Source organism: Solenopsis invicta, chromosome 7 (assembly GCF_016802725.1).
Source record: "Solenopsis invicta isolate M01_SB chromosome 7, UNIL_Sinv_3.0, whole genome shotgun sequence".
Lineage (NCBI taxonomy): Eukaryota > Metazoa > Arthropoda > Insecta > Hymenoptera > Formicidae > Solenopsis > Solenopsis invicta.
The window spans coordinates 3,514,468-3,533,198 of NC_052670.1; the positions used below are offsets into that span (position 1 = coordinate 3,514,468).

Sequence of the window (18,731 nt, forward strand, 5' to 3'; positions counted from 1 at the left end):
TATGTACATATACGTAAATATATTATAGGTATTGTCGTAAAACAATACTGATATTACTCAGTATGTCGTAGTATGACATATCATTTTTGCTCTAACAAAAAAATATGCCAATTTTTCAAAAATAAACCTTAATTGACATGTATTGAAGAATTTGAATTTTACAAAATTTGTACATAGCTTTTATGTTATTTAAAATTTTTTTAATGTATGTCAATATCAATATTAAATTTTAAAGAAATATTAATTTAAATTTAAAATAAAATTTTAATTTTTTAAAATCTAAATTAAAAAACTAAACATTTAGATATAATATGAAAACAGTTTATGTTTATGATTTACTTTACATGTATAATTGTTATTATTTATGAAATGGACATCCTTATATTTTAATGTAAGTATTTACAGCACAAAGGAAACATAAAAAAAAAAGTCTGTACATATACATAAATATCTTTAATATATTCAACATCTTGATATCATGACAAAATTATCAAAATTATAAATCAAATTTTTAATTGGTACTGAAACGTCTTGTTACAAAGAATTACAAATTATTAATATTGGATAATATTAATATTATTTTTTATTTATAATAAAACGAATATTTACGCGCGTCTATAAATTATATGCAATTTACAACAGTATTTCTCAAATTGTTTTATCATTGTAACGTGATGATATTATATAAATTACTTAACTGTAATAAAATAATATACAAATCCTCTCCTATTTTGCTTTCGTTCACTCGCTCTGTCTTTCTCTCATCTCTTCTTTCTCATTTTTTTATGTTATTCACTGAAAGAATGCGATAATCTCACAATTAGAGTAATATATGAGTATTGAAAAATATTCGTAATACAAAATATTTTATCACAAACAAGCGAAAAGAGCCCTATTCGATCAACGTTCTTGATGCTCCTAATATCTTTGCGTGAATTTCTATGCAAACTACGCGTCGATTATTTGTCGGTCTTAAAGCACTTAAACTGAAATTGAAATTGAAATAATTTATGAATAATATAAATTAAATTTACAAATAATTTAATAATGATGATATTAATAAACATCTTGAAATAATGTAAAAAAATATTTTATAGTTATTTAGTCCATCCTTAATCTCAAGATGACAATTGGGTTATTGAGAAAAAAAAAGAACAGCAATGACAAATAATTTTTTTATGATTTAACAGAAATAATTTTCATGAACTCAAAATAATAAAGCAAGACACGTGTTCTTTCAATAAATAATATAGAAAGAAAAAATATTATATAACTTTATGGCAACTTCAGAACATTATACATATCAAGATGTAACCATAATTAACATTAACATATAATAACATAATAGAATTCTGCGTAACTGGTTCTTTAATAGTCAGAAAGTTTCGCATCCTCCGGTTAACTTAACCGGTAGGTGTCAATCGCGATTGATTATTTCAATTCTACTTAACGACAAATGCAATTGGTCAATTCCAATTTCCAATAGAAAAATCAATCGATTAAGTTAACCGGAGGTTGTGAAACAACCTATAAATGAAATATATTTGACCTAGACAAAAATCAAAGCAGCCATGATAATGACCCCTAAAAGTAAAGCGCCAAGTTGTTTCAAAGATTCTTTTGTATTCGTTTCTTTCAACAGATCGGGCAGGATGGTTACTAAACCAATATGTATGAATCCTCCTGCGGTCAATGGTAATATCCAATTGGTTTTTTCCTCTGAAAAAAAAAGTAAAAATATAAATTCATAAATTCTATTTAATTAAAAGTAAATTTTATACAATAGATACTATTAATAAAATTATTTGTATATATAGAATAGAAATATTGTAAAATCAATATCGAAAAAATTTTTATAGTTAAGCTAATAAAAGACGCAACTGTGGATATTATTACTAGATTAGTTTATCCCGTATTATTTTGATAAACTCTTTTATGCTTCAAATTTTGTAGATATTATTTACCTAATCCGCCGGTAAAAGAAACGGCAGCCAAAGCACCAACGATTCCACCGCTAGCTGTGATTAACTGCGCCCGCGCAGCATCCCATCTGCTAAACCCGCTTCGTAATAGAATAGCGAAATCGCCAACCTCATGAGGTATTTCATGCATCAAAATGGTGAACGTGCTGAGAGCGCCTACACGGAAAGAAATTAGGAACGATCCACCCACGGATAAGCCGTGAGTAAAGTTATCGAGGAAGTTCATCAAAAGATTCAAGTATCCGGGAAAGGCTTTGGGATCGAAACGTGTGCGGAACAAGTCGGAGATGAATTTTCTTGCCCATGCGGTTAAACGATTAACAATATTGCTCGATGAGCGTACGCATGGACAGTCAACGCGTGAAATCGCCGTGAAGCCGTTAGTCTTCGCAAGTTTCTTCAAGCAGCTCTTTGCCTCGTCGACCAGCGGACACTCGTCATTGGGACATTCACTTGCTAATGCCGATTTCATAATGTCAACATCTTTAAAACCATTCTTTCGTTCTTTACGATCTTTCGGATCTTTGATACCGTTCGGAATTTGCGCAAATTCTATCTTATTGGAGTGTTTCTTCAGGAATTGTACCTATTACAAAACATATTCGACCATTAGATAATTGTAGTGGTTTTAAATAATATTATATATTATAGAATAATATACATTTTTAATCACATTACCTCGGTCGTATTTTTCATGCATTTTTTTAGGAAATTGTTCTTCTCAGGATTCGTCATCATGATGCAATTATTATTATCTATCTCTTTTTCTCTATTTACATCTTTGATCGAAATTTTGTCAGTTTGTTGTTCTACAATGATAGCTTCCTCGTTTACGGCGGCGATAAGTTTTTCGACGATTATGAAGAACAGGAAGGCGGACAACACCCACAAGCCCGCGGGCGTAGACGCGTCATTGTCATTGGCTGTAAATAGAATGCATAAAAAAGATAAGCTGGATAAAAATAAAGCCAGAAAGCATCAAATATTAGGATTAATAATTATTTCGTATGATAATGTATTATTTACCATAATTTTCATAAATGAGATCTATTCATATACAGACGCATTGTTATGTAACTGCATTGTTTTGTTTGACCGATTATTCAAATAACCATGGCTATTTAAATTACGTAACTTATTAAAGTTCTACTTTGGCTATTCTTTCTACTGGCAATGTAACACAGACGCGAGAAATATAAACCGAAAGAGAAAATTTGCAATTCAAACCGAGTAATTTACACGGATATTATCAGTCCGCCGATCACCTCGAATTCCTAACGCGGTTCGGTCGGGGAGACATTTAATTTACGTGAACGCAGCTGGCAATTCAGATCTGCAACTGACGCACAATAGAGTTCGAAGCCGCCGCTTAAATCGTTCATAAAGCTCTGCGCCGGTGCTCCTCAAGACCGCGTTCGTACTCCGCTAACGTGCAGAACGTTACAAAACGCATTCTGTGCATAAATGTAATACGCGTGCAATACATGAAATAATTTAGAAATACGTTACATATTCACACTGGAATTTCCTTAATGCCAAAAATATTGGAGCAAAGGTTCGTTAATGTAGACAGCCTGAGCCACTTGTTTCTTTTTTTTTTTTCGTTAACGTTTCTTCCTAACGCCGTTAGTTTCGCACAAATATTGTTCTACTTATCAATTTATTAATTGCACGAATGAATGTAAATTTTATAGCTAATATAATTTGTTTTTTATATATAGATGCGTATATAGATTCGCTCCTACCGTTTTTCTTCGTGATACTTCAGATGAATGGAATTATTTTCTATTCATCCGCGCTGTTTTCTGATACCTTTTTGCGATAAGTTCAATCTTATCAATAATAGGCGATACATTATGATATATCTTTCGTGACACATTGAAAATTTCCTCATTGAAAAGATAAAATAAATTCGTTCAATTACGTTACCACGGTATAATGTAAAAAATAAATGAAATTACCTCTCGACTGGAATTCGCTCTCGAATGCCTCCGGCAAAAGATGTAGAAAAACGTCGCCCAACAATGCGCCCACCGCAAAGCTCAAAAGGATCTTCAGAGTACCACCGATCTCTGTAACAAGAAAGATAAAATTACTAATTAATTGCTTCCTTTAACGATTGTTGTTAAGAATGACGTAGATCAAAAGATTTTAGTACGGTCGGCGTTCTCCCTTTTTCACTCTTTAAAAACCTTTTAAAATTACGTATTCATTTTTAAATTTCAAATGATACATCTGATATATTCTTCATAAAGTGTAGCGGATTAAAGTAATAAATTATTTTTCTACCTGCAATATACTACCAAACTTTTAAACGCATGTTTTCTTCAAAACTATGTTTCTCAAATTTATCCCAAGCTTTTCTTAGAAACTACTGAACAGATTGACTTTTGCTTCTGAAATATATGTCCTCGACACATCAGTATTCGAAGTGTTTTTATTTCGTACAAAAAAATTCTTAAAAATGCACACAGAAAGGATTAATCAACAAAGCTAAGATACAGCCATGATAATTAAGATGTCCTTAAAACAGGGACAGTTAATGTCATTCCCATTGGAGCTCAGTTGATTAGTTATTAAAATGTAGCAGCTACTGCAATATTCATTGCGATAGAATATTTATTACAGCAGTTCAAATATACGTGACAGCGTTACGTAATCAATTGCGAATGCGCGTAAGATATTGAGAAATGTGTAGCTGCAATTTTCTTAACTATTTATGTTGGTACGCTTTTAATTTTATTTAATAAAGTTGTATCTCGCAGCAAATGCATTTTATCTTTATATCCAACTTTTAATAATGACAAAAAAAATTTGAAGTAGCTATTGATATGTTTTAATTATCTCTTTCCGTATACAAAATCAGACGTTTAAAGTAGAAATTTTCTTAATAAAATATGTATCATTAAGATAAGTACGAAAAATGCAATTATAAGGTCTCGTATAATTTTCGATACACGATCGATCGTTCATGTATCATTCCGGACGCGCGTGGTAGACAAAGATAAGTCCAAAGTGAGTTCACGCGACAAAATAAATCGAGTGAATCACGGAGGTCACGCTTCTTTGCGCATAGGTCGTGGAACTTGCGCTCGATATAAATTGACTTACTCTGATATTGCCAGCGCATATTTATCTTATATTTGGATCGCACAAATGGAAGCTTTTTAGCGCCTAGAATTTCGTCTAAAGAAATTTCTTTACGTCGAATCGTACAGTAGAAATCGATAAAAATTAACTTTTCTTCCAGACTTTTCAATTTATTTAAATTATGATCACATAAAAAATGATTAAATGATCGATGAAATATCACGATGTCGAGAAGGAAAGTTAATTAAGTGCAATACCGATAATGCATGTTAATTAAATGTAAAATATGTAATTAGTATATGCATGACTAGCTGAAAGTGCATCAGTGCATCATAAATTATGAGACATGGACATCATGTTAAGTGCACTCGCGACTAGCTCGTCGTGATAACAAACAGAAACTTGTGATATCGCGTATATAATATAATATATTCAGCATACAATTGATAATTGCTAATAGACTGCAGCATATCTGCTCGGCTGCAGCAACGGGATGAACTAGCTATCCGATAACCTGATGTCAACGCGTGATTCATGGGAAAAAGAGAGGAAAAGGAATTTAAATAATGTTTTCGCGAACCTTGATCCCGTTTTGACACGACTATGATTATATCAGCAATCTCCTCTTGGCAAACTCGTCAATTGAATCTATCAAACTGTGAAACTTGTCGCAAAAAAAAAAAACGTAAGACATTGTTAATAATGTCTTTCTATTGTTAGAAAATTCTAATGCACACACTTATAATATGACCAGGAACTATTAGACTTTATAAAATAATTATCAAACCAATGTTTTAAGAATATGCTATTTATCAAGATTATTCAGATTTTATCAGAAATCGTACGAGCGTCGCAAGTTGATTATTTATTTTTAGTTGTACTTACAAGACACGTGCGTGTTAACGTAATGTCTCAAATTGAGATTGCCGTTGATACAAATTTATCCATATTCAAAATAAATATTTTATATTTTAATAACAATGTTAACACAAAATTGTATTATTTTTGTTAATTGCACGCAAAGCATCGTTGGTTATTTTTTTATTGTTGACATTACTAGCTTATTTTTAGGAAATAATATTTATGATACGTCAATTCGAATGTACAGAATCAGGTGAAAGAAAGAAAATATAATCAATTTCCGAGATAACAGCACGTGTCAGCCAGTTATAAATTCGTGTAGTCGACAGATCGACTGCTTATCCGATACCGCGACCTACTTCTGGTAGAGATGCATCATTATTATTATTATTATTATTATTATTATTATTATTATTATTAGTATTATTTCAATATAACGGCATTAAGAATTGTAACAGTTTTCATAAAAATAAAATTTGCTTAATCTAGTTAGTACAACCGGAAGAAAAGAGAAACAAGATATTGATAAGTGAATATGCAGCATGCTGACGTCACAGGCAGATAAGATTGGATAATGAAGTTATTCCAGATTCTGCTTTTCATAAACAAGCCTTAATCTATGAATATGAATCTTTAACATTGCGTTATAATATACGTATATTATATTACATATTATTGTATATTATAATATATACACTGTAAAAAATAAAATGCTAATTTAACACTTTTGTATGTCCCAGAAAGTCCATTCTAAATTTTAAGTTAAAATAACTCTTATTTTAACTGAATAACTTAAAATAAGAGTTATTTTAACTTAAAATTTTAAGTGGACTTTCTGAGACATTTTATTTTTTACTGTGTATTATCACAATTCTCTTAACACTTTACTCTTTGGAAACTTTAATTTTTAAAAAATCATGCTAAAGGTATACAAATTGACAGATCTTTAAAAATTAAGCCTTTTTATAAATTGTCGTCTTTTTGAATAATTGTTTTTAATAGCACAAGTGTAAAACAACATATGTGGATTTTTTCTTTGGAAATTGAATTATCCATAAAATAATGCACTTGTTACAAGAGACAGACAAGCTCAAATTTCATGATCTGTGTAGGATCAAAAGCTGATTTGCTAGAATGGGCTTTGTGAGTTAGTCTCCTTCCCAAGAAAAACATCGCTTGCAGTGCGAGGTATGTGTATTCCATTTGAAATTCTACCTACAAACGTGCATCGTGTATGCAACTGGCAACGCAACAGTGGCAGACTGTTTTATCTTTTGCATTCGTTTTCTGTGAGTAATTGCTTACGAATAACCAGCACGTTTCTGCGTCAAAACGTGTAATCATATAAAAGATTAAAAAAAAGAAACTGTAACTACATCCTGTTACATAACACACAGTAAACTTGCATAATGTATGCGGGACATCTTTTTGGAACGCGTGTACGGTGTCACACGAGAATATCTTCGCAGAATCAGCATAATTTGCATTAGTAATGTGCAAGATGAAATTTTGGAAATTCAATATAATGTCAAATCATATTTAATAATTAGCAGAATATTACTTGGGTTGAGAACTATGACTCAATATACTATGAAATTTTAAGGCAGATTTTCAATACCAATTTTCTAATTTTCAATTTTAATTTCAGCCATTAATAATTGCTTCAAGAAAGTATACCTTTTATTTACATGTTTCTTGATAACTGGCTCGCGGTGTGTACTTGAAAATTTATTAAGTCAAACATTTTACATGTTGCAACAATCACACGCATTGCGAGAGTTGGCCTTTACTGTCGCATTTCCTAGAAGCATGCAAGCAATTAATTCAACTCTTTTAATATCAAACTCTCGAACGGTGTGTCAAAACAACTTCTATTCGTGTAAAAGTTACACGTATTACTAAATAATTTAAATTACGAAGTTATAAACATAAAACAGCATGACGTAATTTTAAAGACAAGATTCCATGTTTACATGTATATTAAAAGTAAAGAAAAAACAAGAACATTAGAGAAAAATATCACGATTTAAAAAGAGATAAGACGATAAATATTTCTAATTACAAGATAATGCTACTTGAGACACACATCGTAAATTCATAATGGTTCTTCGCACTGCTATCGGAATAATAATCCTATTGCGTAATAGAATTAGACCAAGATTTGCGAAAAATAAGAAAAACTGTAGTTTAATTTTCAAGGTACTAAAAACTGCGTAATAGAATCATTAACAATTACTTAATGAAATTATTTTGTAAACATAATAGAAACATTTACATAATAATATATAGATATTAAAACCTTTAACTTAATTCTAAAGCAAATTTATGCTATTTTTAATGAGTTTATTTAAAATACCAGATTCTCGTTGACAATAAATCGTAAACTTTTCTCGTATTAATGGAATTTTAAATTTAATTTTCACTATATATATATATATAAAAGTAAAAGAAACGTAAAGACATTGTTACATAATTTTCTAAACTTGAAACATTGTTTTATTATCAGAGTTGGATATTAACTGGTTAAAATGTTAAATAATAAAATTAAAAATTAATAACATAATTTTAATTAAGTTAATTTTTAACTTCAATTAATCATTTTTAAAATACATAAACTTTAACTTTTTCAATTTTTTCTTAAGTTAATTAACTTATGTAAAAATCGTTTAAATTAATTTTTAATTTAAGTTACTCTAATCTTAACAAAATTTTCAACCGAGTTCATTTTTGGTTTATGCAATTTTTAATATAACAAAATTAATTTTACATGCCGTTAACTTTAACTAGTTTATTAAAAAAAAAATTAATTTGTCCAATCATGCTTATTGTTAAATATTCGTATCAGAAACGTATTATCACAATGTCTTGTAAATGTATATTGTCCGTCGCACTATTCATCTGCACGATTTACATGAAATATTTACACCTTACGGAGTTGTGACTGTACAAATTATGCAAATCTATTTCTGATATTAAATAAATCATGCATTGTCGATTGTACACACTTGATGTACGCTCGCACGATTTTTCCAGGTATTACCCGTTCTCCAGTATCACACTTTGTGGCACGTGACTGATAAATAAATTATTATCGTTCCACTGACTGCACAATAGGCGTATGCAAAGATTCCAACGTTTTCGCGATCATAATACGTTGAAAGATCGTGACAACGAATCATAATTGATTTCTTGTAGACTTTAAAAGACTAAAATACAAAGATCCACGATGGTAGAAGTTTTTGTGACTTTATCAAGTGTCTTTAAAAAACAACAAGCGTATAATTCTCTTTTTTATCCACGATAAATTTAATTTCTTTTTCACGAAGATAACCCAACGCATTATTACTCTGACACTTAATTAATATACTTTGGCAAGCTAAAAACTGTTAATATATATAAATGTTAATTGAAGATTTTTAAATTATTTTTAGACAAAATTCGTAGTGCGCATCGAATTTAAACTTCCATTGGAATTGACAACAGTTAAAGCTAAAATTTTCAGAATAATATATAACTTATTATTATAATAAGATGTAGAATTAAATGTTTATTAATGTTTATAAATGTTTATAAATAACATCAAATTTCTTGGAGAATATTGTTCTGTCATTGATGTATTTTGATTATTTCGTGTATTTTTTATGGCAGACTCATAGTATGCGTTGTCACGAATTCTAAAGTGGTACTTGTCGTATCTTGAGAATACAGATATAACAATTGTATTACCGCATACGTGGTTAGAATAAGTCGCTATATTTTTCTACTAAAGTTTTAAAGAATGACATCCTACAAAAAAATCTACTAAACAATGTGCAAATTAGTATAACGTAGATCCTTATTATTTAGCTCAGTTGATTTATAAAATATTGAAAATTATTTAGTTATTATTTTTATCGTTTGAGCTAAATCAATTATAGTCATGAAAATTAAGGAAAAATAAGAAAAAGTGGTTTGAAAAGATCATTGAAATTTGAAACTTATAGATATTCTTAAAGAATTACGTCATAATTATATATAAATTAATGATAAAAAAGCTTTGTTATCTCTATATGCTACCGATGCTATCGTCAAATCTGACAACAAATCATGTTTGATTTTACATTGCAAAAACCATAAGATTAGAGAAGTGCTCAAGATATCAGTCAAAATTCTCGAAAAGAATTTTAATACTGTATTCAAATTGAAGACAGAAATTTATTATATCAAGAAAATTGATCAATTATTTTAGATGATGCAGAAATTCGCGCGTGATGTATGACTGCGAGGGCAATAAGACTATTAGACTGGCGCAAAATGTTATGAAATATTTATCGATCAAAGTTCCAAAAGTAGTTAAGCATGCAGTATTGGACGATGCAGAAAACTTGATGAACAAAGTTCAAGGCAAAATTTATTGACATACAAGTTGACGCGTTTGAAGCATAAAAAACAAAATGCGTTCTGCAAAGCATTTTCATTGTGCTCATTAATTAAAAAAACAATATTACAGCAGAAAAACAAAGTAAAAAAAAGCATTAAAAATCAAATTGGTTTCTTTCGGTGAAAATATCACGTCATGTTCAGAATTTCGATATAAATGATAAATAAATATTAACTTTATCTTTAATATCGACACAGGAGATAACTCATGGTATCGAGAGACAAATCTTAATATATATAAATCTTTTTGTTATTTATTTCATTGAATTGGTATCGCTCAGAAGATAAAAAATGAACAAAGTATGAAATGATTAAAGTAACCATTTTTATTTGACATTAACTTAAAAAAAAGTCTCCTTAATGTGACACATAACGGATTATTCCACGTATTTCTATTGACTAAAATTGATCGGCTTGTCACATTAAGAAGACGTGTTTTTTAAAACCGATCTCAAATAAAAACAGCTATATCAATCATCTCACATTTAAATTTTCTTCGCTTTTTATCTGACTTTTTAAATACATAATGCCTGCTTTGCGACACGTTTTACAAACGTAATTCCTTGATAAATTCGGGATCAATTTTAAATTTTAGTATTTTACACTGTACAGCCGCTGATAATATTTTGTTTCAATTTTAATACTTTCCACTGTCAATAAATATTGTTTTATAAATTTTAAAACAACAATTAAAATTAAATTAAAAATTGATATCAGTTTAATTCGTGAAATCTTTACTTTCCAATACCACGTAATCTATCCGGACCGATTTAAATGATTTAACGTGAGCGTCTGCAAAAATTTGATTTCAAGTTCGTTAGGACATACGCTTTTAAAATGCAAAGCTGGGCGCAAACTTTGTGAAGTATCTCGTAAAAGAATGCGAAAAAGTCCGACGACGTTCCGGATCGGCGCGCGAATGAATCTCGTCTCCGCGGCACGCAATTTAATCGCCGATGGAAAAAGTCGGTGCCGTAATACGAGGTTTTGCACCCGCGCGCTGAGAAACGAGTAAATTCTCGCAACTTTCTACATTTGTATGAAACTTTGTACTGTTAAAGTTTCGGCGATGTAACATTTACTGTTAATCTCATCCGTTAACTTGAAATCACCGCCGCATCATCGATTCAAAAAATACGAGATAATAGAGAAACTTACATGTTGCTTCCACGCGAACGTAATCGCGGCATTAATTGTAAAATGAGAATAACGTGATATACTCGTCTAAAATTAGGGGGAGAAATGCGAGGCGCACATCTAACTGCGATTCGTTAATTTTAAAAACGCGTTAGAAACATGTTTATCCAAGCAATTAAAACCGCTTGCTGTCGATAAAGTCCCTATTACGTTGTACGATTAACTTCGTATCTACTCGCATCCTAGCGAATAAATTGGAAACCATCCATCGTCTCGATTATGAGAAAGGAATGAGACAATGTATCGTTTATCTCGTCGGCGTATGCAAACGCAAAAAGCAGGGAAAACCATGCGAGCATTTCGCGCTGTCGTACCGACGGCATTCCGTACGAAAGTTAATTAAAGTCAGCGCCGATTGAGAACAGGATCGATTCTAATTGTCACTGTTACACACTGCGTCCGCAAATTCGTGAAACGCGCGGCATGAACGGAATTTTGGAGAATACCGTCAGACATGCGTTATCGCGAATACGACTGCCGGTAGTGTCGAGAGATTTTCGCGTCGCGATGTCGAAGCGCGAACATTTTGACGTCGACATATCTAGTGCGCGTTTCCATGTAAACGAACTATTGTAGCTTCAGAGATATTTTTCGCTCTTCCAAAGCTGCGGGAGATGTATGTAAGCAGATATATGCTGCAAAGCAGCTTCCCCTTTTCCCCCTTTTCCCCCTGTTCAGCTGTGAATGAAAGCGCTTCGTGCCGACGACCGTTTTCAGGATTACGTCGCCTCCAATTGAAAGAAACTCTCTGAGAACGAGCTAGTCCGCCAGACCGTACCGAAACGTTTCAAGTTTTCAAACAAATACGTTTCAAACGTCGAATACGTTTGACTTGGCGGTATATTGCTGCCCAGTCGACACAATTTGTAACTGCTATAAAATTTGAAAATAATACCTAAGAAATATTTTGTGATATTTATACCGTAATTACTTGTATCTACTGTTTTCTTTTATATAACATAAATGCGCAAATGTTATATATTATTTACGTAACAAGTATGTGATGCTTCAATATATTATAGAATTAAAACATTAAAACTATGTAGACGTTATACAAAAAAGTAATTAATTATAATAAGATGATATAAAGGTATCATCATTACTTTTGAAAAAGAGCAAAATTATAAATACAACACTGGTGCAACTTTCACATTATATAAAATAAAACTTAATTTTAATTGTTGGTTTAAAATTTATAAAACACACAATATTTATTGACAATTAAAAGTATTAAAATTGAAACAAAACATTTATCAGCGGCTGTACAGTCGTGAGCTAAAAGGTTGCAACACATTTTCTTCGATGTTAGATGGTTCGATGCTTAATTGGTTGGATCCACAGGTAAGAACCAATGACGTTCGCCGTTCGATGAGCAAGTCTACAATCCAAAAACTATCGAAGAAAATGTGTTGCAACCTTTTAGCTCACGACTGTACAGTGTAAAATACTAAAATTTAAAATTGATCCCGAATTTATCAAGGAATTACGTTTATAAAACGTGTCGCAAAGCAGACATTATGTATTTATATAAAATGAAACATAGCCATTGTACATACAGTGAACACATAACTGTGTCGATTGGGTGTATGTTGATTTATCAAACGAGCAAAAAAAGTATTTATAATCTTGTCGTCGCGAAAAGAGTAGCTAACAGGAGAATATTAAAGTGCACAGTACAACTGTGCCGTCGACTATCAGGTCTACGTACTTAACGCTCGCTTTTATGTAAATGAACTGCTGCCTCGAGATATTTGTCGCTTTTCTAAGGGTATTGTCGCGGGAGGCTTCGTGAAGAGTGAGATTAAAAGCTGCACACTAAAATAATGTATATAAAATTTTTTTGTTAAACCACTGCGATACGGCGAACAATAAACATTGTATAATAATCCATCGAGCTGAATTGACTTATCGATTTTATACCACGTGCTAATAAGACTAATTTTATCGACGTCTTTCGTAATGTCGTTGAACCTCGCCGTTGTCACTTATCAGACTGATAAATATATAAATGAAGTACGTCATGTCCATGAAATTTCCCATTATTTCGCAATTCTCGGTGGAAATGCTGCATATGTATGCATCGGCTCAGCTGGCAACCGTCGCCGTCGTCAACAACAGACTGACTCTCCGCTGCCTCGTGCGCAGTTAAATTTCAACACGTGGTGATACCGATCTGTTTTTAAGCGAGCGCAAATGTACCTAGCTTTGTCGAGAGATATCTAATTGCGCACATTGAAACGAAACTTTGTTGGAAATGCGTAAAGGGGCGCACTTTTAAGCTTTGCCTGCAGTGCTTTTTCCACTCGAATTAAACAAACGTTGCGTAACATCGAACAAGAACTATTTCGTTCGCGCAGATAAATTAATGAAACGCGATTGATTGATTTATCTTTCATTTTCTGTTATTCTCTTTTGTTGGCTTGAAATAATTGCGAGCGTATAATTATATAACAATCTTGATTAAACGTAAAATATATAATATATCCTCAGCTTCTGTATTTAATTAACGTTAATCAGCGCGTACGTAAAAAAAGTTCGCATTTAAATGTATTACTTATATAGTGACATAAATATTAAAATAGATAAAATAAATAATAGATGTTAAAAAAAAAGTACGTTTTGCGTAAATAAAGTATTTAAAGTCATTTTCATTTCTCACTGTGTCTATAAAGCTCGGCGAAGAAAGCTTTAACAAATAATCTCCAGTCATTCTTATCCTTAAAAAAAATGCAACGATTCGTCTTTATTGTGACAATAAAATGATTATATTTGCCAATGATTTCTGTAATGAGGGAAGCTGAAAAAGTCGTGTTCAACGACGAATCTGCTACGTGATATTTATACCATAAAAAATATTATTGGAAGCAATTGGAATCAATTGTTAGGCCATCTTACGGATATACGCAATAGAAATCTATTATAAACAAAAATAATGTATCTCTCGTTTTTATCGCGTTACCTATTTCAAATTTCGCTAATTAAATAAATCATCCCGTGTTTGCGATAATCGCAAAATTTTTAACGCAACTTTTTAAAGCTACCAAGACTCGTCTACGTGCTTTGTTTGAAGTTACCGTTACCTATGTATTCAAGGTTGTTGGATGCTAATAGTAGATCCAGCTAGTATCGACATCATATACGAAAATATTAGAGGATACGGTAAATGGTTGTCAAAATTTACGATACACGGGAGTATAGAGCAAATCGAAATCTGTCGTTTCAAATTCCCAAAGGAAATACAACAATCGAGCGTAGTTCGTCAAAGCGCTTGGAGCAAAATCAAATTTACTTTCACGTGGAATACCGTTCTAAGGTATGATAGAATAATACGAAGAAATGGAAATTTCCGCTCTGCGAGTCTCAATGCCAAAGTAATTGAGTTTCGCGATTTCGACCACACGTGTTAAAGCTTATCGCGTGACAATTTCAGTTTTATATGTATGCCAGCGAATCAAATCGCGATAATTTTTGTCAAGATCTTCGTGCGTTACTCGCGAGAATCGTTTCGCAATTACTGATCTAAATTGCTCGGGAAAACAGAGCAGTAAGAATGACATCGCTGAACACGTGCTATTCTACGCCGCGACTTGGTAAATAAGCGATAATCGCGATTGCAATGATCTTTTATGCGGTGCATTATGCGCAAGACTCTTGCTTTCTATCGTTTGCAGAAGCATTCAGTTTTGCTTTAACGATAACGAATAATTCTATGGATTTCTCCAAAAAATTTACAGGATAATTAAATTAATTTATCATTACGAATTTTTTTATATAAAAAATTTCTTCACAACTTTCGGGATAATAAGATTTCGTAGAGATGCCTGTTGGTAACGGCAATATTATTTCAATTTAATTTCGCGGCATTACAGTTCTGGTTCAATTTAAGAACCGTGTTTGAAATCGAAAGCAACGGCACACAGTTCGAGAGAATTACAAATTTGTATGTAAAATCACACAAGAAAGTTATTCTAACACCAGACAGTTAAAGCTTGTCAATTTATGAATTTTTTGGTATAAAACAATGAATTCAATTGTGATATGATGTATCTTCCTTTGTCAGGAAAAAATAGTGGCGTTAGATATCGGTCTGTGTACTTTGATACTAGGTCTTAATAGGACGATGCATTATGTATTTATCGTCTGTGTGTGAATTCCTCAATATTCGTTATTACTATATTTTACGTGCCATGTTTGCTTTGTTCGATGATAATGTAACAACTCATCGACTAAAGTCCTTTCCGTGCGGTGCGTTCCGTGAATTCCTTACACGGCACACGAAATATTAATATACCACACACGTTGCAAGGCTGAATTTAAAAAACAATGAAGCATATTGTTTCATATTAGAATTTTTTTCCACGAGTAATAAAGCCAGTGTCGCGGATTTAGAATTCTGAATACAATTTTTATGCTGAAATGCGAAGCGCGGGGGAACGCGCAATTAAGACGAATTAAATTTCGTTACACGAAATTCGAGAATAGAAAATTGTTAAAATGGAAGCGGTAAAAAAATTTTACCCGGAAACTAAAACTCGATATTCTTCATTTCGTTGTACACATCCGAGAGTATAAAAGTAATTATTAAAACGGAAGGAGTAACAAAAAATTTTCACTCGGCCGGAGCAGCCAGAAAAGTAAGCTAAATATCCGCCTCTTCGTCGTGCACTAACGAGAATGCAAGAGTAATTAGAACGGGGAAAAAAAATGAGAGATCTCTCTCGACCGCGGCGAACTAAATTTGATACCCCTTCTCTTCGTTATAATCACCGTCTCGAAAAAAATTCCAGCCGAATTGCGTAATTTCAGTTAAAAACAGTTATTCGATGAATCACGGGAACAAGGCGGAGAACTAAAATCAGATTAAACGTGCTCTGATTAAAAACGTCGTGGATATCGGACAAACTAACCGCCGGTTTTCAAGTCCACGCCGTCCTGAATGGGGATGAGCCACAGGGGGAAGATACCCGTGAGACCGACCATGGTGCTGCCCAGCAGGGAGAATATCCATGGATTGTAAGAAAAGAATCCTACGATCTCGTGCCAAGGTAGCCACTCGTCGTCGACGCCGCCGAGAGTGTCGCAGGACGTGTGCAGGTAGTATCCCGCGTCCGTGCAGTTGCGAGTGCACGCGTACGACGCCGCGGCGGCCATGTTTGTTGTCGTGCGGTGCCTGTCAAGGTTCCTCGGCGTTCCTCGCGAGGTTTTCGACGGGGAAACAGGGGACTGGCGCCCTGGGAAGCGGGTGTCGACGTCGTCAGTGTCGACGGCCGAGAGCCTTCGTGCCGTGGAAACGCGCGCGTGGACGACGTCGGACCGACTGAGGTGTTGGAGACCTATTCTCCGAGTCCCTACCGGGAGATAACCTCCTCGCTCTCGCTCTTCGGGCCCTCGAGGAAGACTGATGTTATCGCCGCGATGTGATCGACAACGCGTGGAATCGAAGGCCAGATTACGATCTGCGACGACAAGTGGAAGAGCGGTCAGAGTTAGTCAAGGTTTCAATCTCTTTTGTCCCTTTTTCAGCGCGCGTGTCGTCTCGAAAACCGTATTCTCCACTGTGCGTTGGTGCGTCACGCCGACCGCGTCTCTCTCCGGATGCTGGATGGCTGGATGGATGGATGGATGGAAGGATGGATCAACCGCCGAGACAACGACCACCGAGCGACCGACTAGCCTACACTGAGGACTGAGCACGGACGCTTCGAATCAGGACGTCGCCGCTGCCTGCCGCCTCGTTGATTCTTTCCGGCCCGTCGTTATTTCATGCCGCCGTATCGTGCCGCGGACAAAGGCATCACCGACGCCGTGGCGATTAGATCTCGGAGACGTGCGTCGCGTCCCCCCGGTCACCCGCGCACGAACTCTCCGTCGGGCTCGCGCTCTCCTCGCTCTCGTCGCTCTCGTCGCTCTCCGCTTCCGTGCTCGATTAGCACAGCTCGCTTCTGCCGCGCGCGCGCTTTACAGGATCACGCTGTCTAATGCAACACACGCCGCAACCGACTGACTCTCGTTACGCCGTAGACAGTCCCTTTTATAGCCGTCGGCCGCGTTACCGCGCGCCGACCGCGAGAGAAAGCGAGAGGGGACGTTCGATCGACGCGCGGCCGACGAGGACAGGCTCGTCGCGTGCGCGAGGAGTTCGCGGGGCGAACGGGGAATGTTATACGACGCAGCAAAGCAGCAGCGGGGTAACGATGGAGAGGGAGAGAAAGAGCGAGGAGTCGAGGATGCGCCGTGGAAGTCGCGTGTATCGCGCGGCGCATTCGTTTCGAGGTCGAGCTTGATAAAGGCGCGGGTTTTCGAAAAGCGAGAACCAGAGATGAAAATGATTGAAGGAAAACTAAGAACTTTGAGTAGAAAAAAGAATTCGGTGAAGCTTTTCATTTTAGCTTTGGAAAGTTCCTTACGAAGTCTCTCGGATATGTAATATATATTTATTTGCGATATCTTGGACATTTAATTATAAAGATGTGCGATTTATAAAATTGATTCACAAATTATCTCGCAATTGCGATCTTTTTTAAAATATATATCGCACTGCAATTTTTATCTTATATTTTTAATTGTGATAATTTTTCCTTGCTTCTCCTTAAATATATTTTAGTAGTTTAATAGATGTTAAAAATGTTATTTAATTATTTACTATTTATTCAGTAGAGGGAGAGGGAGGGGAGGGAGGCTCGAAGCATTCAAAGATCACAAGCCTTTGAACCTAAATTTTGTAAAAATGACTCTGGAAGTATTAAATAATATTGAAATAACGCATCAAACGTTTTAACAATAAATATCAAGAAGAATAAATGTCATTTTTTTTACTATTTTAGCAAAAATACACACAATTTTCTGTTATAAAAACTATTTTTTTACTCTGTTTTTTTATTCCAAATAAAAAAATGTCAGGTTTTTTTTTCATTTTTTTCATTTTTGGAGACGCGTTCGCTTTGCAATCTCTTCGTCCTTTGACAAATTAAATGCAACTGGACCTTTTGTCTCTTCTTGCGCTCCCGTACTCGCTCACACAACAACACACTTCATCCGAGGGACGTGTATGGATGTCGCAATGTCTATGCGACATCTTCCTGATGAAAAAATGTCACATGTGCTGTATGAGCGGAAGCGAATGGAGAGACGACCGGAATATGCCTCGAGGACGATTCGAGGACGCCGAGTTATCTCCTAGAA

At 34.1% G+C, this 18,731-nt stretch overlaps 1 protein-coding gene across 1 annotated transcript; it reads right to left on the reverse strand.

Moving 5' to 3' along the window:
* Positions 1-721: 721 nt before the first annotated feature.
* Positions 722-17,569, reverse strand: LOC105199925 (zinc transporter ZIP13 homolog). Its single transcript, XM_011167251.3, has 5 exons — positions 16,457-17,569; positions 3,944-4,054; positions 2,661-2,905; positions 1,965-2,568; positions 722-1,719 (listed from the first exon to the last, which is right to left on the reverse strand). Exons 1-5 carry the CDS (start codon positions 16,698-16,700, stop codon positions 1,550-1,552), a joined length of 1,374 nt encoding a protein of 457 aa, XP_011165553.1. The 5' UTR covers positions 16,701-17,569; the 3' UTR covers positions 722-1,549.
* Positions 17,570-18,731: the final 1,162 nt, after the last annotated feature.